Source organism: Scardinius erythrophthalmus, assembly GCF_964197995.2.
Source record: "Scardinius erythrophthalmus genome assembly, chromosome: 6".
In the NCBI taxonomy this organism is placed as follows: Eukaryota; Metazoa; Chordata; class Actinopteri; order Cypriniformes; family Leuciscidae; genus Scardinius; species Scardinius erythrophthalmus.
The window spans coordinates 42,155,645-42,178,691 of record NC_138226.1 but is presented as its reverse complement, the minus strand read 5'-3'; the positions used below and the strand labels follow the sequence as shown (position 1 = coordinate 42,178,691).

Genomic DNA, 23,047 nt, shown 5'->3' with positions numbered 1-23,047 from the left:
GATAGATAGATAGATAGATAGATAGATAGATAGAAAAAGAAAGGATAGATAGATAGATAGATAGATAGATAGATAGATAGATAGATAGATAGATAGATAGATAGATAGATAGAAAAAGAAAGGATAGATCTAGATAGATAGATAGATAGATAGATAAATAGATATAGATAGATAGATAGATAGATAGATAGATAGATAGATAGATAGATAGATAGAAAAAGAAAGGATAGATAGATAGATAGATAGATAGATAGATAGATAGATAGATAGAAAAAGAAAGGATAGATAGATAGATAGATAGATAGATAGATAGATAGATAGATAGATAGATAGATAGATAGATAGATAGATAGATAGATAAAAAAAGAAAGGATAGATAGATAGATAGATAGATAGATAGATAGATAGATAGATAGATAGATAGATAGATAGAAAAAGAAAGGATAGATAGATAGATAGATAGATAGATAGATAGATAGATAGATAGATAGAAAAAGAAAGGATAGATAGATAGATAGATAGATAGATAGATAGATAGATAGAAAAAGAAAGGATAGATAGATAGATAGATAGATAGATAGATAGATAGATAGATAGATAGATAGATAGATAGATAGATAGATAGATGGATAGATAGATAGAAAAAGAAAGGATAGATAGATAGATAGATAGATAGATAGATAGATAGATAGATAGATAGATAGATAGAAAAAGAAAGGATAGATAGATAGATAGATAGATAGATAGATAGATAGATAGATAGATAGATAGATAGATAGATAGATAGATAGATAGATAGAAAAAGAAAGGATAGATAGATAGATAGATAGATAGATAGATAGATAGATAGATAGATAGATAGAAAAAGAAAGGATAGATATAGATAGATAGATAGATAGATAGATAGATAGATAGATAGATAGATAGATAGATAGATAGATAGATAGATAGATAGATAGATAGATAGAAAAAGAAAGGATAGCTAGATAGCTAGCTAGATAGCTAGATAGATAGATATATAGATAGATAGATAGATAGATAGATAGATAGATAGAAAAAGAAAGGATAGATAGATAGATAGATAGATAGATAGATAGATAGATAGATAGATAGATAGATAGATAGATAGATAGATAGATAGATAGATAGATAGATAGATAGATAGATAGATAGATAGATAGATAGATAGAAAAAGAAAGGATAGATAGATAGATAGATAGATAGATAGATAGATAGATAGATAGATAGATAGATAGATAGATAGATAAAAAAGAAAAGAGATAGAACGATAGATAGATAGATAGATAGATAGATAGATAGATAGATAGATAGATAGATAGATAGATAGATAGATAGATAGATAGATAGAAAGATAGATAGATAGAACGATAGAATGATAGAACGATAGATAGAACGATAGATAGAACGATAGATAGATAGAACGATAGATAGAACGATAGATAGATAGATAGATAGATAGAACTATAGAACGATAGATAGAACGATAGATAGAACGATAGATAGATAGATAGATAGATAGATAGATAGATAGATAGATAGATAGATAGATAGATAGATAGATAGATAGATAGATAGAAAAAGAAAGGATAGATAGATAGATAGATAGATAGATAGATAGATAGATAGATAGATAGAAAAAGAAAGGATAGATAGATAGATAGATAGATAGATAGATAGATAGATAGATAGATAGATAGATAGAGAGATAGATAGATAGAAAAAGAAAGGATAGATAAATAGATAGATAGATAGATAGATAGATAGATAGATAGATAGATAGATAGATAGATAGATAGATAGATAGATAGATAGATAGAAAAAGAAAGGATAGATAGATATACCTCAATCCAAAAATTTAGTACAAGTACAGGCCAAATATACTTGGACTATTATAGTATATTTTTAAGAATTATATAAAATGTAGACTGAAAGTATGCTTTCTTATTTTTAGTTGAAAAGAAGTATACTAATAGAAAACTTGAATTTTAAATTATTATTATCACTGCGTACAAGATCAGGTTCAGTTCCATACTCATTTTATTTACTCTATAAGCTATTCCAAATGGAGTCAAATGGACAAATGGAGTCTATAAAAGCCTCAGATGTAAAGTTATTCGCTGTCAAATTGACGCCAAAATGAATGGGAGTCAATGGGATGCTAACAGCAGGTGATGGTCTGCTAATCAATGGCGGCGCCCGGGGAACCTTAAAAAAAATATGAAACCCTGCCCCCCTGGTATGAACAGGAGGAGAAGCTCGCGGGCAGTCAGGGGGACATGGAGGCAAGATGACAAAATGATTAATCAGAAATACTTAGCAAAAGTTTCTCCTGCTCCTAGCTCTCGTTCTTAGTAAACTACAAGTATAATAAGTTCACTTAAAGAAAACTTGTAGTATAAACTACTAAACTAGTAGTTTACTGAAAGTATACTTCAAAGTGTACTCACATAAACAAAAAATTTGCTACAAGTATTAAAATAGTACTAGTACTAGTATACCCATAAGTTCACTTGCAGTACAAATGAGAAACTTAATTATGAACTAGTTGTGCACTTAAAGTTTACTACTGTTACACTTCTAGTACACTTAAACATATACTTTTATATACTAAAAGTGGGCCAATTTAGTCCCAAGCGGTATTAAAATAGTAAACTTACAAGTTTACTACAAGTACATATTGACATTAGTATACTTACTACATAAAGTACTTAAAAATATACTTGAACATAACTTCAAGTATAAAATGAACTTGAAGTATACTACTTTTTTGTAAGGGGAGTTTCTCTGGGAAATGCAATACTTTTATTAGTTTTGCTCTATTTGGCCATGATCTGTGAAGCTAACTATATTAGTTTAAACTATATTGTGTTATACTGGACACCCCTGCTTAAATTAAACCTGACGTTCCTCACATTCACATGCCTAAACACTGCATCGTTTGATGGCTAGATCCAGCAGTATGAGATGAAAGGGGACTGGAGAGGAGTCTGTCTCATCATCAACAACTATGACTTCAGTGCATGCAAATTGGGAAAAAGAGAAGGAACAGTCTTTGACAAAGGTTAGTGTAACAAACACAACTAAAACCAATGATCATGCCATTAGCCTGATAACCATCATAACACTATCAGTATTAGTTGCGGAGTGGTTGTTTCTATGTGGTTTTTAGTGTGTTATGTGGTTTCTTGTTTTGTTTTGTTTTGTTTTGTTACAGCCCAAGTCAAAAGAGCCTAGCTTTTATGATATTCTGGTCTCTAGATATGGCTCAGGTTTCTCCTTCAAAAAATATAAAAGGCTAGAATTCGTTGCATTGAATATTTTAATTTGAATGAACTATTAATGTGTCTGTTCACACTGATATGAACACTTGCTTGCGTCAATGTGATAGAGTTTTTTACGGGTGATGTTTCAATCTCTTTTCCATAGATTGCAACAGTCGGTTCTGAAAATACAAATCTAGTTAATTTTCTCCATGGGGAAAATTGACCTTTAAAGATAACTTACAAACCATTAAAGGCAGATAGACTGTGAGCTCCGACATTGTTAATCAATGGTATATGCTTTTGTTAAAGCCATCAGTTCACATTATTTCAACTTATTTTTCAAAGAATTGTGCTCGACAGTAGTTCCCTTTCGAAAGCTACAATCGATGCTGCGCTGCTCAGCGCATTGGGAACGTCTTTAGTCGTGACCAGCTGTGAATATTGTGTGTAACACGTCGATAGAATTGACCCGGAGGTAATATAGCCTCGGTCGATGACGTCATCGGCGCGCACCCGCAACACGAGGCTATAAATAGATGAGCCACAGGTGCATCGTCAGGTCTTTTGTCTTCAGACCATTCTGTGCATGTGTGTACGCAAACACTCTCTCTCTACCTCTTGTTAGGAGTTAGTTTTGTCAGGCAGTGTGCAGAAATTTCTCATTCTCAAGTCTTTTTCTCTCACGTTACACAAGGAGTTTTAAAAAAAAAAAAAAGGAGAGAAATGAGTCAGCAAAGCAGTAAGCGTTGTGTTCCTCCATGCTCCCGTCCCATGTCTGAGCTGGATACACACGACTACTGCTTTGTTTGTTTGGGGGAAGAGCACGCGGTTCTGGCGATAGAGAAGGGCGGGTGCGAGCATTGCGACCATCTTACTGTCAAAATGCTTCGTGCTCGTCTGAACTATTTCCAGACCGCACCCGCATTACCATCGTGGGGCTCTCGTATGGATCTGCATGATGAGCAAGAGACGGGTCCGTCCCTTTCGCTTGCTGCATCACCAGATCCACGCATCCTTCCTGGTGATCTCGAAGCGCGCTCCGGCGCTTCTTCAGTTCACGAGGGGGATGATATATCTCTTGGGTCTTCGGACCGCGAGCAGCCCGCCTCTGAGCATTCCACTCGCGATAAAAGATCTGTCGAGGAATTACTCGAGGTGGTTACTCGCGCGGTGGCCAGGTTACAGCTTGACTGGCCACGCGAACAAGAGACCCCCACACAGTCTAAGCTAGGGGATAGGTTTCTGTCCGGTGGCAAGGGGGAGAGAACGCAACATCAGTCTCTCCCCTTTTTCGAGGACCTCCATGACGAACTATCTAAGTCATGGAGTAAACCATATACTTCCCGTGTCTTTGTACCCTCGACGTCGACTTTTTCGACTATCATGGGTGCGAAGTCGCGGGGGTATACGGAGATGCCACAGGTTGAAGAGACGCTCGCGGGCTATCTCTCGCCTGGCGCGGCATCTTCGTTAAAGAGACCTACCCTCCCTTTGAAGCCATGTAGAACAACATCAGCGCTCGTAGGGAAAGCTTATCAAGCTGCAGGTCAGGCTGGTGCTGCGCTGCACACTATGGCAGTGTTACAGGCGTACCAGGCTGACCTGTTGAAGGATTTGAGTGCAGGCAATACGATCGATGAGGAAGCGTTTTCTGAACTGCGCCGAGCCACAGACCTGTCTCTTCGCGCGACCAAGCAAACGGCTCGCGCCATCGGCCGTTCTATGTCCGCTTTGGTCAGCACGGAGAGGCACCTGTGGCTCAATCTCACTGGCATCAGAGACAAAGATCGTGTTTTTTTTATTAGACTCACCTGTGTCACCATCAGGCTTATTCGGCGATTCCGTTAATACGGTCGTCAATAGGTTTAAGGACGTAAAAAAACACAAAGAGGCGTATGTTCAGTTCCTTCCTCGCCGCACTCAAGGGGAGGGGCCGTCGGCCACCCAGCCCCGCCCCGGTCCTTCAAAAGCTAGGGAGGAGAAAAAGCAGAGTGTGGCAAGTCGTGCTCCCCCTCAGAAAGACTGGAGACAGACTCGCCAGACTCAGCAACCTCCCAGACCAGACCTCAGGACTATTATCAATAAAAAGAGAAAGTCCTGATGGTCTGGCGCCCAATCTAGTGGGGGTAGTCCCCCGCGGGATGGGGCGCGTTCAAGATCTCTTCGCCCCTTCCCGCTACCCTCACAAAACCACTCCATCCCCGCCACCTCTCGTGCTTCGGGGGGCAGCGGTTTCCAGCGAAATGTTAGATGTTCCGTTGTTTCCTGCCGTCATTCAGGACGCGGAACATCTAACATCCCCTCAAAAGGAAGTATTAAAATTGATACCACTCTCAGAAAGTCTGGCAGCGTGGAAACTTCTGCCAGGCATTTCTGCGTGGGTATTAAGCACAGTACAGATAGGATACAGAATCCAATTTATTCGTTGTCCTCCGCGTTTCAACGGCGTGGTTTTCACTTCCGTGAAACCGGAGCTGATGCACGTACTGTCACAAGAGCTGCAAACTCTTCTGAGCAAAGAGGCCATAGAACATGTTCCTCTTCCAGAGAGAGAGTCGGGCTATTACAGCAGATACTTCCTGGTTCCCAAAAAGGATGGGGGGGGTGCGTCCAATCTTAGATCTTCGAGGCTTAAACCGTTCAGTCAAAGCGCTCAAGTTCAAGATGTTAACCGTCAAGACGGTCGTGACGCAAATTCAACATCACGATTGGTTCGTCACGATCGATCTGAAGGACGCATATTTTCACATAGAAATATTGCCACAACACAGGAAATTCCTGAGGTTCGCTTTCGGGGGCGAAGCGTACCAATTTCGGGTTCTTCCATTCGGCCTAGCCTTGTCACCCCGCACATACACAAAATGCATGGATGCAGCACTGGCTCCATTGCGACTCCAGGGCATTCGCATTTTGAATTACATCGACGATTGGTTAATACTAGCACAATCACGAGAGATGGCGCTCCAACACAGAGACATCGTGTTAGCTCATCTAGTTTCTCTAGGGTTGAGACTCAACACCAAGAAGAGTGTTCTTTCTCCTGCCCAGAGAACGACTTATCTCGGGATCGTTTGGGATTCGATCACGATGCGGGCACAACTGTCTCCCGCTCGAATCGAGACCATTCGGCAGACCATGAGCAAAGTCAGGCTAGGCCAAGAACGTACTGTTCGTCAGTACCAAAAAATGTTAGGTTTCATGGCGTCAGCATCCACGGTGATTCCTTTGGGGCTGTTGCACATGAGACTGTTTCAGTTGTGGCTAAAAGCCAGAGGATTTCATCCAAGAGCCAATCCTCAAAGGCTAATAAAAGTGACGCGCCGCGGGCTTCGTACACTATCTCCGTGGCTAAGACCCCGGTTTCTCACCTTGGGTCCCACTCTAGGGGCGCCGTGTCGTCGCAGACTGCTAACGACGGACGCCTCCCTGATGGGCTGGGGAGCGGTCTTAGATGGCCGTCCAGCTCAAGGGGAATGGGAGGGCCATCAGCTCGATTGGCACATCAATTGCCTCGAGCTGATGGCCATATTTCTGGCTCTGAAATATTTTCTCCATCAATTGAGAGGCTGTCATGTCCTAGTGCGGGTGGACAACACAGCGGCAGTCTCTTATATAAATCACCAGGGAGGTCTGCGCTCACGCAATCAGAACAGAATAGCGAGGCAGATTTTTCTCTGGGCCCAGGACAAGTTCCTGTCACTCAGGGCAGTATACATTCCAGGGCATTTGAATGTGGGAGCAGATTTACTGTCCAGACAGACACTACCGACGGGGGAATGGAAACTCCACCCGGAAGTAGTGAAACAGATTTGGACCAAATTTTACAAAGCGGAGGTGGACCTCTTCGCCTCACAACAGACAGCGCAATGCCCCCTTTACTTCTCTCTGAGTCACCCAGCTCCACTGGGTCTGGATGCGATGGCGCACACATGGCCCAAGATGCGCCTGTATGCGTTTCCTCCAGTTTCTCTGCTCCCGGGAGTTCTAGCCAGGGTTCGCCAACAAGGGTCTTGCCTCTTACTGATAGCGCCGCGTTGGCCGAACAGAGTATGGTTCTCGGAGATAATATCTCTCCTCGACGGCTCGCCGTGGGCGATTCCGGAGAGGAGAGACCTTCTGTCTCAGGCGGAGGGCACGATATTCCATCCCAGGCCCGACCTGTGGAATCTTCACGTTTGGCCCCTGATGGGAACCAACTGAGGGACACTGGGCTTTCGCCTGCCGTTATTGAGACCATTCTAAGTGCTAGGGCTTCCTCCACTAGACAAAGTTATGCCAATAAATGGGGTGTTTTTGAAAGATGGTGTGTTGTACACAATGTGGATCCAGTCAACTGCCAGGTTGCTTCAGTGCTGGACTTCATGCAAGAGAAATTATCAACGGGCACATGCCCTGCTACTCTTAAGGTTTATGTGGCCGCTCTTTCGGCTTGCCACGCCTTGGTAGACGGGGCACCGCTCGGGAGACACCCTCTGCTCTCTCGCTTCCTTCGTGGGGCCAGGCGACTGAGGCCTCCAGTAAAAACCAAGATCCCTTCATGGGACTAAGCTACAGTTCTCGAGGGTCTGGTTGACACCCCCTTTGAACCTATAGAATCAGCGTCTGATAAACTTCTGACTCTAAAAATGTTTTTTCTAATGGCAATAACTTCCTTGAAGAGAATTGGGGATATGCAGGCTCTGTCTATCTCTCCATCCTGCTTAGACTTTGCCCCAGGAATGGTGAAAGTGATTTTGCATCCTCATCCTGATTACCTGCCTAAGGTTCCATTTTCGGCTGTACATCCGGTCATTCTAGAAGCCTTCTGCCCTCCACCGTTCACAACGCCGGAGCAGGAGAAATCTCATAGACTGTGTCCAGTTCGTGCTCTTCAGGCTTACGTCCACCGCACTAGCCAGTGGCGTAAGTCAGAGCAACTCTTTGTCTGTTATGGTGGTAGTAACAAAGGAGCAGCTGCCACCAAGCAGACCATGTCTCATTGGGTTAGGGATGCTATTGCTCTTGCTTATGAGGCGCGCGGTCAAGCTTCGCCTAAAGGTCTTAGGGCTCACTCCACCAGGGGGGTCGCATCTTCTAGTGCTTTGGCAAGAGGTGCCCCCCTACAACAGGTTTGTGATGCGGCAGGTTGGTCCTCTCCGCACACATTCATAAGATTTTATAGTTTGGATGTTCATGCCACTCCGGGCTCTCATGTCCTTGAGTCGACATCACAAGCTAATGTCTAGGCCTTCTTGCGTTCTTGTGAAACACACCTGCACAACCGTGGGGGTCCAGACATGTTCAAGCACGGCGGCGTGGGTATTCTCGTTCCCAATGCGCTGAGCAGCGCAGCATCGATTGTAGCTTTCGAAAGGGAACGATCTCGGTTACTTAACTGTAACCTTGTTCCCTGAGAAAGCGGAACGAGATGCTGCGCTACTTTGCCGTGCTGAAGATGTCCCAGGACTGCTCTTCAGACAAAATATCCTGACGATGCACCTGTGGCTCATCTATTTATAGCCTCGTGTTGCGGGTGCGCGCCGATGACGTCATCGACCGAGGCTATATTACCTCCGGGTCAATTCTATCGACGTGTTACACACAATATTCACAGCTGGTCACGACTAAAGACGTTCCCAATGCGCTGAGCAGCGCAGCATCTCGTTCCGCTTTCTCAGGGAACAAGGTTACAGTTAAGTAACCGAGATCGAATTCCTGATGAAAAACTACATTACCCATTATGCTGTAGAGACAATTCCACCAATCAGAGTGAAACAAAACTCTTTAGCTCCGCCCACTCCAATAAAGCACAGCGAGAGACAAATCAAACTGGTCTCGCTATACTGTCAAAATACTTAAATATTTGTAAATATATGCATATTTATAATTATAAAATATATATATTTTTCCTAATCAAAATATTTAAAGCAGTAGTTTTATTCTTCTCCTTCATTTTTATTTGATTGTCATTCGCAATGCTTAATGGAATTAATGGATAATATTAATGGAATAGTTCTTTCCCTTTTTGTTCGATTTTAAAATACTTTTTGTGTCTGTACAGCCAGTCTGGAGGGTGTGTTCCAGTGGTTGGGCTTTGAGGTCGTGGTTGAGCAGAACTGCGATCGCATGCGTATGCTGCAGGTGTTGAGGGACCTGGCTGCCCGTGACCACACACCGGCGGACTGCGTGGTGTGTTGCGTGCTGAGCCACGGACGTGTGGATGGCATCGTCGGGGTCGATGGAAAGACTGTCACCTTCAGAGAGATGACGGAGACTCTGAGTCCATATCGGTGCCCCTCACTCTTCCAGAAACCCAAACTGTTCTTCCTCCAGGCCTGCAGGGGGACCAATGAGCAGAGAGCAGTGTTTCCTCAAACTTTCCGAGAAGATGAGGACACGCCAGTCAGCGACGCAGCTGTACCCAGAGACTCCATCCCAGAGGCGGCGGACTACCAGTTAGCCGCCTCAACTGTACCCGACCATGTCTCATACAGGGAAAAAGGGAAGGGAACCTGGTTCATACAGTCCCTCTGCCACAATCTAAAACTGCTGGTGCCAAGGTGAGCACACCTCGAAGACAACACAATGCTTTTCACATAAGCAGAGGTGTAAAGTCCAGGGGTCAGAAAGTGAAAGCCTGCCATATGTTTATTCCACACATGAACACATGATTTCACTAATTAGTTCTAGAAATGTGCTAATTCATGCTATAAACATGCTAAAACATGTTAGCAATGTGCTAATTCATGCTATAAACATACTAGCATTTTGCTAATTCATTTTAACAACGTGCTAAAACATCTGTGTTAACTGATGCTAGAAACATGTTAGCAATGTTAAAACATGATAGCAACGTGTTAATTCATAATAACAGTGTGTTAAATAATGCTAACATGATAAAACATGCTAGCAATGTGTTAAACCATGTTAGCAACATGTTGAAACCATAGACAGTAAAAGAAGTGGACACAGCGACCCCATTGGAACTCAATTGAGACAAGTGAAGCCCATTTTCAGCGATTTCTTAGCACTTCCTTTCCTGACGCGCAGACTCAAACCGAGCAAAGCGTTACACGGACCACGTGAGCAAACCGTCTGTCTTCTAGTAGCTGTGCCAAGAGAAATCTGAATCATTCCCTTCCGAATCTTGCAGAGACGGAGAGTGTGAGTAGGAGCTGTCCATAAGCGATGAGCAGGAGAAACTTTTAGTAGGTGTTCTGATTAATTACTTTGCCATTTTCCCTCCACGTTCTCCCCGATTGCCCGCGAGCTTATCCTCCTGTCCATACGGTAATCTCTCTACTGTGCGACAGAGAGTCGAGTGGTTATGACGCAATCGTTAGCCTACTTTTACAAAAACTGCTTCTACGGGCCCATAACATAAGCTACAAGGTAATGGAGCATTTTATACATTGCCGTGTTTCTTTAGAAATAAAAAATGGACAAATGGAGTCTTCAAACGCCTCAGATGCTAAGTTATTCGCTGTCAAAGAGACGGCAAAATGAATGGAAGTCAATGGGATTGCTAACGCAAGTGAAGTTCCGCTCAAGATGGCGGCACCCGGCCGACTTCAACTTCCGGTCGACTTCCTTCCCGCCTGGTTGAAACACTAGCAAACCTTTCTATCATCAAACTGAAATCCTTCAAAATTCAAGCTTTTAAAAATTTCTGGTCAGGCTTTTTTAAGCCAACATCAAAGTTTGAGTCCAGCTGTATTTTTATAAAATATAAGTACAAAAAATTTAAACATATGTACACAATAAGTGCAGTGTATCAAATGATACATTTTAAAGTAAGAACATAGTACTTAAAGAATTAATATAAAGTGGGACCTAGAGCTGTTTGTCACATGATCCTTCAGGAATCATCCTAATATGATGATTTGCTGCTCACAAATATTTCTGATTATTATCAAAGTTGAAAACAGTTGTGCTGCTTCATATTTTTGTGGAAACAGTGATTATGCTACTAACAATAAGTAACTTTACATCTGCATATCAGCTAACTCTCATTAGAGTGTTAGTAGACTGTCTGCTTAATATCTGCTAACACTATAAGTAACTCTAAAACTATATACATCAACTTATTCTACTAACCTTAACTTAACAGTCTATTCATACTCTAATGAGAGTTAGTTGACATATAGTTGCAAAGTTATTTATAGCTAAAGTCAGAGGTGTAAAGTCCAGGTGTCAGAAAGTAAAAGTCCTGCCCTATGTTTCTTCCACCCATGACCTCAGCCAGCTGATTTCACTAATTAGTTCGATCTCCTGGCTGAAAAACTGTTAATTAGCAAATCCAGATGATTGGAACCAAATACTGAGGAGGACTTTTACTTTTCTGAACCTGGACTTTACAGCTCTGCACATAAGTTTATTTAAAACTCGCTTTGACATTTTGTGCCTTACTGTCCTCGGTATAATAAATGATTCATTGCAGACTGTGGTTGTTTAGGCAGCATTAAACATTGCTGCTGTAACTCCTGTGCCAAAAAAAGAAAAGAAAATGCTGCCCTGGGATGCGTATGTAGCAAGCAGCAACATTCTAATCTGAAAAATGACGCCTACCCGGAAGTGCGAAAAACTGCAATACATCGAAAATCCGCTAGGGGCAGGTCCCAAAAGGAAGCAAATGTCCATAGACAGAGGAATACAGAGGAATTAAGAAACAGCTTGGAGACTGAATTTTCCAAGATGGCGCCGCCCATACCCCCCATAAACGGCCTCAAAACCGTTCTTCAGAAAGTCTATGGGTGACGTCACAGACGCTTTGTCCATATTTTTTTTAGTCTATGGTATCTAGTTTGCATGACATGTGGACTCAATAAATCCTTATCCTGAGCAAATTACATTCAGTACAATCTGCATATTTTATTTAGAATACATAAAAATTTAATTTCCATCTTTTAGTTTGTCAAGAGATTTAAAGTGTCATTAGAGTGTGCATGTGTGAACGTGCTCTAGAACGCAAGAACGAGCCAATGATTGAATCTGGAAATGAAGCAAAATAACTGATAAAAATGAGAATCAGTCCTCAGATGCCATGTCCTTAATTTATCATTCTCGATCTCAGACGAATTCAGTTAAAAGTAGTTATTACTCCGCCACCTGCGTGACATCATAAACCACCGTGGTTGAATGACAAATTTGCGAAAATATGGTTTTGGGCGCCGCCAAAATAAAGGTCCGTCGCGCCGTCAAATTAAAAGTCACCGTGCTTGCGTCACTCCCTTACCCCTCCTACCAGTTCCTATGGCCACTTGGCCAGTGCGAACACAAACAGCAAAACCGAGTTTGGGGGAGAGTAGCTCTTAGAACTGTTTAGAAGTGGACAGTTCCTGGAACTAAGTTCCTATAACTACTTGGTCAGAAAGCGGCTAATGCATCTTACTCTGGTAGTTAAGCAGCGAGTTACAGAGTTGTACGGGAAAATAGGCTTTTACTTACTCGCCATGAAAGTGCTTTTGGTGTTTCGTGGACAGCTTTAAACTGGTCTGAATCCTGTTTTACTGACCGTTCCCAGTTCATTGCCTTGTGTGGTTACAGGTCTGAGATCAGTTCGGTACTCACTGGTGTCCCTCACGGCTCAGTTTTAGGCCCTTTACTCTTTAAAATCTACTTGTCACCACTTGGGCATCTGCTGCGATTGCTCAGCCTTCATTGTCACTTTTATGCCAACGATAATCAGATCTACACTAAACCTGGTGAAAATCTGGGTGTTTGATTTCTTTCTGATTGTGCTTCTGTGATCAAGATATGGATGAATAACAATTTTCTCTGTTTGAATAGTAAAACTGAACTCCAGTTCCCCATACCAACTTTCCAAAGCTGGTTTACTGACTTTGTTGATGGTACTGTTTTACAGTCTCAAAGAAAATTTAGGAGCCTTAGTGTAATCTTTGATGCCAGACTTGCATTTGATTGTTAAATATTTTTTTAACTCTTTGGTTAGAAGCTTAGTTTCTTGATTGCATGACATGTGGACTCAATAAATCCTTATCTTGGGCCAAATAAGCAAACTGACATTCAGTACAATCTATATCTTTTATTTATAATACATACAAATGTCACCATCCACTTATATATAAAAAATGCCATTTGGGGACACAACTTAAGACGGTACTGAGGCGTAGAAAGAGTAATTTTAACTGTAAAAAAATAAGATAAAAACTTGCTGTTGTTCATCAAACACCCCGTCTTTTTTATGCAATCCAAAAAACTGTCTCTCTATCAACTTTTGTTCATGTGCGGGTACAGAGTGTCTCTCTTTCGTCCAGCAGCAGTGGCTACACACTGCATCTTATACTGGAGTATAAACCAGATCCTGGCACTGAATTATTTACGATATTATCGTATATGCAATATATAAAACAGTAAATATTAATATCAGGTTAAAGGGTTAGTTCACCCAAAAATGAAAATTCTGTCATCATTTACTCCCCCTCAAGTTGTTCCAAACCTGTATGAGTTTCTTTGTTCTGCTGAACACAAAGGAAGATATTTGGAAGAATGTTTGTAATCAACAGATCTCGGTCACCATTGACTTCCATAGTATATTTTTTTCCTACTATGGAAGTCAATGGTGACCGAGATCTGTTGATTACAAACATTCTTCCAAATATCTTCCTTTGTGTTCAGCAGAACAAAGAAACTCATACAGGTTTGGAAAAACTTGAGGGGGAGTAAATGATGACAGAATTTTCATTTTTGGGTGAACTAACCCTTTAATATCACATTTATTGTCAATAGCAATACTCGACACCATATGTGACCCTGGACCACAAAAAGAGTCACAAGGGTACATTTTTTGATACTGAGATTTATACACGGAGCATGATCTTTACTTATTATCCGAATGATTTTTGCCATAAAAGAAAACAGTATGCAGATTTTTTCTGTATGCATGTGTAATATCTTTCCAGTTTGGTGGATGAACTGGTATATTTCTTAAATCATTGGCTGAATTTGAAATACTACCTTATTATTTCTGTCACATATTTAAAGTATACTATTTATGATTATTTAATTTACCTTTTTTTTTTTTTTTTTTTTGCGGAAACACTGAGTTGGAAGTAACTAAGTTTAACTGTCTAAATTTGACTTAGTTTGATCTCTGATTTTATGTGTCTGTCTTATGTGCGTTTAGGGGAACAGATCTACTCTCCATTCTGACGAAGGTGAACAGTGACGTGAGCCAAAAGACGGACGGTCGTGGTTTGAAGAAGCAGATGCCACAGCCGGAGTTCACCCTGACCAAAAGAGTGGTCTTCCCTCCTCCTAAAACTCGCCCACCCCTTTAATAACGCCATGCTGCAGTCCTCCAGTTTACCTGCCAGTCATCCAGTGTTTACATGTTGAGCTGGGGTGGAGATATCGTCTTGTTTACTTAAAATTAGGGATTGCGGAAAATACTCCTGTTCATGATATTTTCCGCTTCCCACATGCAGGAAATGAAATATTTTAGATATTTATAATGCCACTTCAAAATATACCATTTTAAGACTTGAGAAATTAGATAAATGCCAGGCGTGAGGCCCTGAGAGGACAAAGGACTTCTCTGGAAATGAACATTTGAACTCCCCCTTGTGCACTATCGAGACGAAAGTCTCACCTCCGAGTCATCCCAATCTAATTTCATTCCCTCATCCCTCTCTCACACTCAGACCACCTGAATTCACCCAAGGAAGATGAGCCCATGATGTTGAAGGACCTCAAAGAATTCAGCATCATGTATCTTAATGTTGTGTTTGCATATCTTCTTCTTTATTCCAGAGCACTTGATGTTTTGTATCGATTATCTTTGAATTGATTATGAAATTTGGCATGATACATTTACCTGACATAATAAATTGCTACATTTGATTATTCTAACTGACTTTGACATTATTTTCATTAAAGAGTTAAAAGGAATAGTCAAACAATCGCTCACATAGTCATTAAAACACAGATATCATTAAAACCTTTTCATTTATGGAGTCAGATGAAATAACGAGAGAATACATATTCAAATGTATTGTATTTAATACACCTCGAGAAAAAGATAGTAACACGTAAAGACCTTCAGTGCTGGTTGGATGCCGGACTTTGGGCCGATCATCGAGTGCGAGCTTACACCATCATTACCAATTTGGCAAACATTATCATCTATGCAATTTACAGCACAACTTGAATGGGTCTTACTGTGGATCCTAAGGCAGGACGTGGTTCAATAGATCGGCCAGCTACTGTACACATACAAATGAAGGATAAATGCAATATTTCTTTGGTGAATATCTTTTGTAAGAAGCTGTTGAAAAACGTTCACTAACACTTACTTTCTCACCTGCACAAGCATGAATTGTTCGTGGCACATTACATTTCCAAATTCACCCAAGAACTGAAACAATGCTATGTATATTCATGCTGGGAAAGGGGTATGATGAGAAAACCTGTATTAGGTTTATTTGCACTTCTTTGCATTTGTTCAGGAAAGCACTTCAAATTACAATTCTCTCACATCTGATGTTACAGCATTTTTTCGTTTGTTGCTCTAGATAAGAGTGTCTGTAGCTGCGTTTCCATTACCCTTCAAATTGCGCAAATTGAAATTGCGAATTAAAAATGCGCCCAATGGAAACGCGCCAATTTCACAAAAACTCCCATTTATCGCAAAAAGTTTTTACATTCACATGAGGTGGTTTTTCAGGCAATTCGAAAAAGAAATATTTAGCAAACCTGCAATGGAAACAGTTTTTGCACTTTTATAGGTCACCTGAGATGATTACGGGGTATGTTTGGACAGAATACGAGACAAAAGAATTACAGGAATTAATTCTAAACCTCAAATAAATGCAGATATGAGGGAGAAACACCCAGAAACACCTCATATGTGCCGCTCACAAGTATATGGATTGTTCCTTACCATTAATGCTTGGAAAACACACATACATCTCCATCCATTAATAATAATGGCCAGTGCAGTGGCTGGGATTGTGGGATATATGGTGCGTTCAAGTCCTCCTGGGAAGTTCGTACATACGAGGTGGGAAGTCGTGCTTATAATGGCATGTGCGTTCAAGTCACTTTCGTAGGAGCAAAATGGCGGAGTACTTTCTCTTAATTAATTACACAAAAATACAATAAGGTTCTTAAACTCTTGTTCTAGAAAATGAAGAACAAAGAAATGTGCATCAGGTGTACTTTGTATTTTTATGTTTTTAATTAATATATGAAGACACTGCCAACTCATCGTTACATGTTGCATTGTTATATTATAATACTATCATATTCTGTGTTGGCGATTAGCTAACTGTGCTGTAAATAGAAAAGCCTGACAATATCACAGCTAAATACTTTACGTATTGTGTATTCCGCCATGTTAATCACTGACACGCCCCCAACTCGTAAAGATAGGAGCTTAGAGAAAATCCCGAGAGGAAAAAATGAAGTTTTAGTCGCATGATATCGGATGATGGAAACGCCGTTATTTCGCAATATTTTGTCGACATTCATTTAAAAAAAAAAAAATCGCAAAAGTTTTGTGCAAATCTGTAATGGAAACGCGCCTTGTGTGGTGAAAATCAATCTTTTAATGTTGTATATGTCTATGTGGTGTTTTTAATATTGTAGATTTAAAAATCATGGTTTCCCCTTTATGGTTGAATCACGGAAGCTATACCAGTTACCTTTGCCAAGAGATTCAATTTATTATGTATCATGTGTCAGACAGAGAGAAGGCTACATGAGAGGTCTTCATTCCAGATTTCTCTGTTCCCAATTTCTTTATCTTCTCATCCCATCATGCTAGATGGAAATGGTTTCTCTGGCTTTGTTTCTCTGCCCTCATACCTCTGTTTCTCATACCATTAAGTTTCTCTGCCTCTGTTTCTCTTGCCTCTGTTTCTCTGAGGTGGTACAGTAAGATTGAGCTTATATACATCACAGAGAGACTTACAGCTTCCTTTTAAGGTATCAAACACATATAGCTTGTGTTTAAAAATGGAATGTATACCTAATTCTTACACATGGTGCAATCCACTATCCACATTAAGAAACTATTTCTCAGTGTATACATTAATGCATTAGTGGTATACAAATGGTACATTTGCATTAGTTGAAACATTCCTATTCTCGCAAAGAGCATACCAACTGTACACATTTGAAGTATCATCATCATTGGAACTCTGCTAAGTGAACATTGCATACCTCTAAGCAAAATAAAACTCTACCAGCTCTCTGCTCAGCACACAAGTTCAAACATAGTCTGACTTTACAAAATACATTATGGAATTATGAATAAAGAAAAATAATACAAATACATAACATTAAACAGCACATTTTTAGTCTTCGGTATGCTTAAATGCAAACCATGTGCGAATTCATAAGTCAACACCATTGCAGAGTATTTTCTCCTTAAATGTGAACTAAGTAACTTTTTTATCTTAACCGAACAGCTTCGGAGTCATTGGAATAGTTATGTCTTTTTTCGGGTTGAATGGTGGTTGTCTCGCTCTCGAACTCCGAGCTCGAGCCCTCCCTCCGGACAGCACGCCAAATACATTAAAGCTCCAGTATGTGATTTTTTTTTACCACAAGAGGGCGCAGTTTCCAACAATAACAAAGGCGAAGCTTGATGACGCTATGAAGGAGGTGACGATGGGAGATGTCGTTTTTAATGCGTTTTCACCATCTAGCGATGTATCTAAATGGAATTAATGAATCATGATCACGGATGAGGTAATTTATTCGTTTTTGTATTACCTGTATGTCTGATCGTATTATTTTATGTCATCATAATTAATGAACTGTAAGGAACGTGAAATGTTATGCAACTTACAGCTAACGTATTTGTCAAATGATTTGTTGGGTTAATGTTGTGCAGTTTTACGTTTTTATGGTTAATGCCGTGTTGTTTAACGTGTTCAAACCAATAACTAAAAGTAAATTTGAACGAACATTTGCAAGTAATGACTCTATATATTTTTTTTTAACAACACATCCGATTGTATTTAATTGTACTGCCATAATCTCGGTCACCACACGTGATAAAAAGCCTTACCGAAGTACAAAGAGCAATATAACTTTGTTTATAAGTGCTTTTATTGACAGTTGCATGTCTTACCTGTCTACAATACACTCGCGAGAGCAGAGTCTCTGTCAAGTCCAAGATAGTCGCGCAGCTCTCTCCATCTCGAAAACGCCTGCCGATATTTATCCAGGTTTTATTCCTTCGTTTGTCACACAGTCTGCGTGTATCCGAATATGGACGCTTTCGTTTTGTTGGCACTTCAATACTCGCCTAAGAGTAATCGTGATCCATAACAGCTATAACCATACAGTCTATGGCTATAAAGCTATAACCACCACTTCCGCATTTGACCATGTGATATTCCGGTGTGGTGGGTCATATTTTTTATTTTATTTATTTTTCTTCTTTGTCAGACGTCGTTATTGTTTATTGTGATAAAAAAAAAAAAACTCAATAAAGTTGTTGTAAAAAAAAAATCAAAATCCGGTGTGGCGGAATATCCGATCACATGGTCCACACCGGAAAACAAGGATAGAGCGGACATTGCGTCACTGAGATGCGACGTTTCTTTTCCGGGACGGCCAGTTATTTAAAATCGGAATTTCTGTGAAATAAAAAATCTTTGGAGACTTTTGAAATATTGTAAGTACACAACTGGAGGAAATATATCACACTGTGCAAGTTATTTTCGGAAATTTTATTACAAAATTCCTACATATTGGAGCTTTAAACTTAAATTCCACTAGAAACAAACCTTGTATTATTTTATCAGTCCTAGTTCTGTGATACTGCAAGGAAATTCTGGAAACGGGAAATCTTTCACTGTGCAGAAGATCATGATGGACTGGGCATCTGGTCACCTCAACAAAGGGTGGTTTGATATTGTGTTCCACTTAAAGTGTAAAGAAATAAATCGCATTCCTGGCGAGAAGAGTTTGGCGGAGATCTTGAGCTGCAGTTGTAGTTTATCATCAGATCAGTTTATCATTTGGCTGATCGATTGCTCCTGTCTGCCTCGTTGCCTGTGTGTTTGTTTGCTTCGGTGCTGTAAGCTCCGTTTAAGCCTTGTATTTCTTTGTTTTGAACCATCATTTACTACAATTTCTAGTTGTTTATAGGCTACTACAAAAATACATCTTACCCAACATCTCAAATTAACCTGACATCGCTAGCTTCCGTTACTAGTACTACTAGCACAACACGCTTCGCTAGCCTGTTAACGTGCCACCCGTGCGCTCAGCTATTTTTATTTATTTATTTTTCTCTCGCACGCCCGCGCCTTTGAGTTCATAAAAAGCTCAGGTGAGTAAGAATCAGTCAACAAACACGGTGAGTAATGTCTTGTCCTGTTATTGTCACCTGCACTTCATGTCACATGTTTAGCATAGCCTTCTCTGTCGGCAATATAGGATTTATATGTGATAAATGTAAGGAGACAGTTAGGTTGACGGAGAAGATTTCAGAATTAGAAACACGCATCCAAACCTTAATTGAGGATAGTAAGAGTGCTAGAGCTTTAGATGTTTTGAATGCGCCTAGCATAGTGAACACTTTACATGAGTCGGTTCCGGCTGAAGTAGAGCCTGCGCAGCCGGGCAAATGGGTGACAGTGAGGGATCGCTCTAGTCGCGGATCTAAAAAACACTCTTCCGTTCCGATTACCATAACAAATCGATTTGCCCCGCTCAGTGAAACACCCACTGAGAATGATTGTGCCCTAGTTATTGGCGATTCTATTACACGGAACGTGAAAATAGAGACACCAACCACCATAGTCACCTGTTTGCCGGGAGCCAGAGCGCCTGACATCAAAGCAAATTTAAAAGTGCTGGCTAATGCTAATCGTAAATTCTCTAAGATTATTATTCATGTCGGCACTAATGATGTTCGACTCCGCCAGTCGGAGATCACCAAAATGAATATTAAAGAGGTGTGTGAACTTGCAAGTACGATGTCAAGGACTGTAATTTGCTCTGGCCCCCTTCCTGTTCGCAGGAGTGATGAGATAGTTGGTAGATTGTGTTCGCTTAACGGTTGGCTGTCTAAGTGGTGTCCGCAAAATAATATAGAATTCATAGACAATTGGAAAAGTTTTTGGGGCAAACCTGACCTGTTGAAAAGAGATGGTATTCATCCCTCCTGGGATGGTGCTGCTCTTCTCTCTAGTAATATGGCTCATAGTCTTAGAGCTCAAACATGACAATCTGGGGCTCAGGTCAGGAAGCAGACAGACTGGCTAAACCGACCGTCTGCTAGCGGCCTCGCGTCACCATGGTCGAAATGCAGGGAACAAAGTCTTACACAGCTCCGTTGATGATGCTCTGAAAAAACAAACTCCATCCACTGGTCCCTTAGCGCTGGGTTCTTTAGGAATATGTGCATGGTTGTCTTGCCCTGGCAACCAAAAACACACTTCTTTGGTGAGCCGAGCAGAGCGCTTTGATGGCGAACTGCTTTCGCTATCTTGCTCTGGTCTACGAGTGCGCGCGCACCTGCGGTTCTTCCGGCAGAAGTGCCCTTAGGACCCATATAAGGAAATTCCGCCCCATCTTACGTGACACAGACCCATACTCGAAAAAACTTTCCGAAACTTGTGACAAACCGGAAGGACAATTTTTGGCACAGAAATACTCCTTTAAACGTACAATTACATTTTTGAAACTTTGTCCATGTTTAGCATGGGAATCCAACTCTTTAACAGTGTAAAAAAATCAGTATGCATGAAATAGCATTTCACCCCCCCTTTAATGATATGATTTCAGATAATAATCTAGATGTGCTGTGTTTGACAGAAACCTGGCTAAAACCAAACGATTACATTACTTTAAATGAATCAACCCCGCAAGATTACTGTTATAAACATGAGCCTCGTCTGAAACGCAAAGGGGGTGATGTTGCTGTAATTTATAGTAATAGTTTCAAAACCACTAAAAAATCAAGTTTTAAATATAATTCTTTTGAAGTATTGGTGCTTAATGTAAAAATATATAGTGTAAACGATAAATCACGTTTGAGATTTGTGCTGGCTACTGTATACAGGCCACCAGGGCACCATACAGACTTTATCAAAGAATTTGCGGACTTTCTATCAGAATTAATATTGACTGCAGATAAAGCACTAATTGTTGGTGATTTTAATATACACAACGGTAATGAAAAATATGCTTTGTGTTTGGCATTTAAAGACATTGTAAACTCAATTGGAGTTAGACAACACGTGTCAGGACCTACTCATCGTCGTGATCATACTCTAGATCTAATATTATCACATGGAATAGATGTTGATGCCGTTGAAATTCTGCAGCAGAGCGATGACATCTCAGATCATTATCTAGCCTCGTGTAAATTACATTTAGCCAAGGCTGCAAAGCCGACTCCGTGTTTAAAATATATTAGACCTATCACTTCTGCCACTAAAGATTGCTTTATTAATAATCTTCCTGATCAGTTTCATCATCTTAGCATCCTGGATAGCTTAGAAGTACTATCAAGTACAAGAACTTGATATTGCAACAGAAACTTTTAACTCTCTCTTTTCCAGCACTTTAGACACAGTTGCTCCTTTGCGCTTAAAGAAGATTAAAGAAAATAGTCCAACGCCGTGGTACAACGAGCACACTCGGGCCTTTAAGAGAGCAGCCAGAAAAATGGTACGCAACTGGAAGAAAACAAAACTAAAGGTATTTCGCATCTCATGGAAAGAGAGCTCGATTACTTACAGAGAGGCTTTAAAAGCTGCTAGATCTGCTTATTTTTCAACCCTATTAGAAGAAAATAAACATAATCCTAGGTATTTATTTGAAACAGTGGCTAAACTAACGAAAAATAAAGCTTCAAACACAGAAGTTTCCAAGCAGCACAGCAGTAATGACTTTAACCCTTTATGACCTACCATAGAACAGTTCTGCCAGAGTATATCTTTGTATTTTTACATGCTGTGCTGTCATTCTTTTGAGCATTTTCATATGCCATACATCAAAATAATCCTTACTCTCCCAATTTGAAGGCTATATTTGTAATAAATCAATAGTGACTAGATAAATATCTCAAAAGTGCAATAAACAAAAGGAAAAAAAAAATCATATATTTTTTTTCTACATATTTTATTCAATACAGAAATTTGATAAATCCCAACCTCAAACTTGTCAATGTAAAAAACGTGCATAAAATGATTTTAAACTATACAGAATTGATTTGAACTGTTTACATAAATTAGTTTCTAAGATACACTCATTTATAGGTCTGTACAAATTGCGTAATAAGCATTTACAAATACAAAAGAAAAATAAACAAACAAACAAAAAACACAAAAATGCATTGCACATCATTTCTTTCTTTGGCTGCTTACCTGGCTTTCTTCCTGATAAAACAATTTAAAACTATACATAATTTATTTGAACTGTTTACATAAATTAGTTTCTAAGATACACTCATTTGAGTCTGTACAAATTGCGTAATATGCGTTTACAAAAACAAAAGAAAAACAAACAAACAAACAAAAAAACACACAAAAATCCACTGCACGTCATTTCTTTCTTTGGCTGCACACCTGGCTTTCTTCCTGGGACGGATCTATTCCTTCAAGAAAGTCGGCTTGGTCCTTGAAACGGAATCTGGAGCCGATGAGCAGACGGAGAGTTCATCTTCATCGGACGCAATTAGTATTGCCAAAACATCCGCGTCCGTGTACTTTCGTTTAGACTGTTACGTGCACGCGCGTGTGTGTGTGTGTGAATGTGCTTGCATTTGTAAAAGTGTATTTGTGAGTGTGTAAAGG

At 40.2% G+C, this 23,047-nt stretch overlaps 2 protein-coding genes across 2 annotated transcripts in view; both read left to right on the top strand.

Annotated features, from left to right (window-relative positions):
• adam23b (ADAM metallopeptidase domain 23b) overlaps nucleotides 1-3,065 on the top strand; it is a 60,892-nt gene extending 57,827 nt beyond the window's left edge. The window contains exon 25 of the mRNA XM_081368916.1: nucleotides 2,971-3,065. Coding sequence (XP_081225042.1) covers nucleotides 2,971-2,984 — 14 coding nt within the window. The 3' untranslated portion in view covers nucleotides 2,985-3,065. The remainder of the gene's footprint in view (nucleotides 1-2,970) is intronic.
• A 6,249-nt stretch (nucleotides 3,066-9,314) lies between these two features.
• On the top strand, nucleotides 9,315-15,029 carry LOC308692680 (caspase-8-like). The gene is made up of 2 exons (XM_081368918.1): nucleotides 9,315-9,823; nucleotides 14,410-15,029. The coding sequence occupies exons 1-2, from the start codon at nucleotides 9,390-9,392 to the stop codon at nucleotides 14,561-14,563; spliced, it is 588 nt and encodes a 195-aa protein (XP_081225044.1). The 5' UTR covers nucleotides 9,315-9,389; the 3' UTR covers nucleotides 14,564-15,029.
• The last annotated feature ends 8,018 nt before the right edge of the window (nucleotides 15,030-23,047 follow it).

Coding starts and splice junctions, on each gene's coding strand:
- LOC308692680 (XM_081368918.1), top strand. CDS start 9,390: ATGCGTATGCTGCAGGTGTTGAGGGACCTGGCTGCCCGTGACCACACA. Junction 9,824..14,409: donor CTAAAACTGCTGGTGCCAAG/GTGAGCACACCT, acceptor ATGTGCGTTTAG/GGGAACAGATCTACTCTCCA.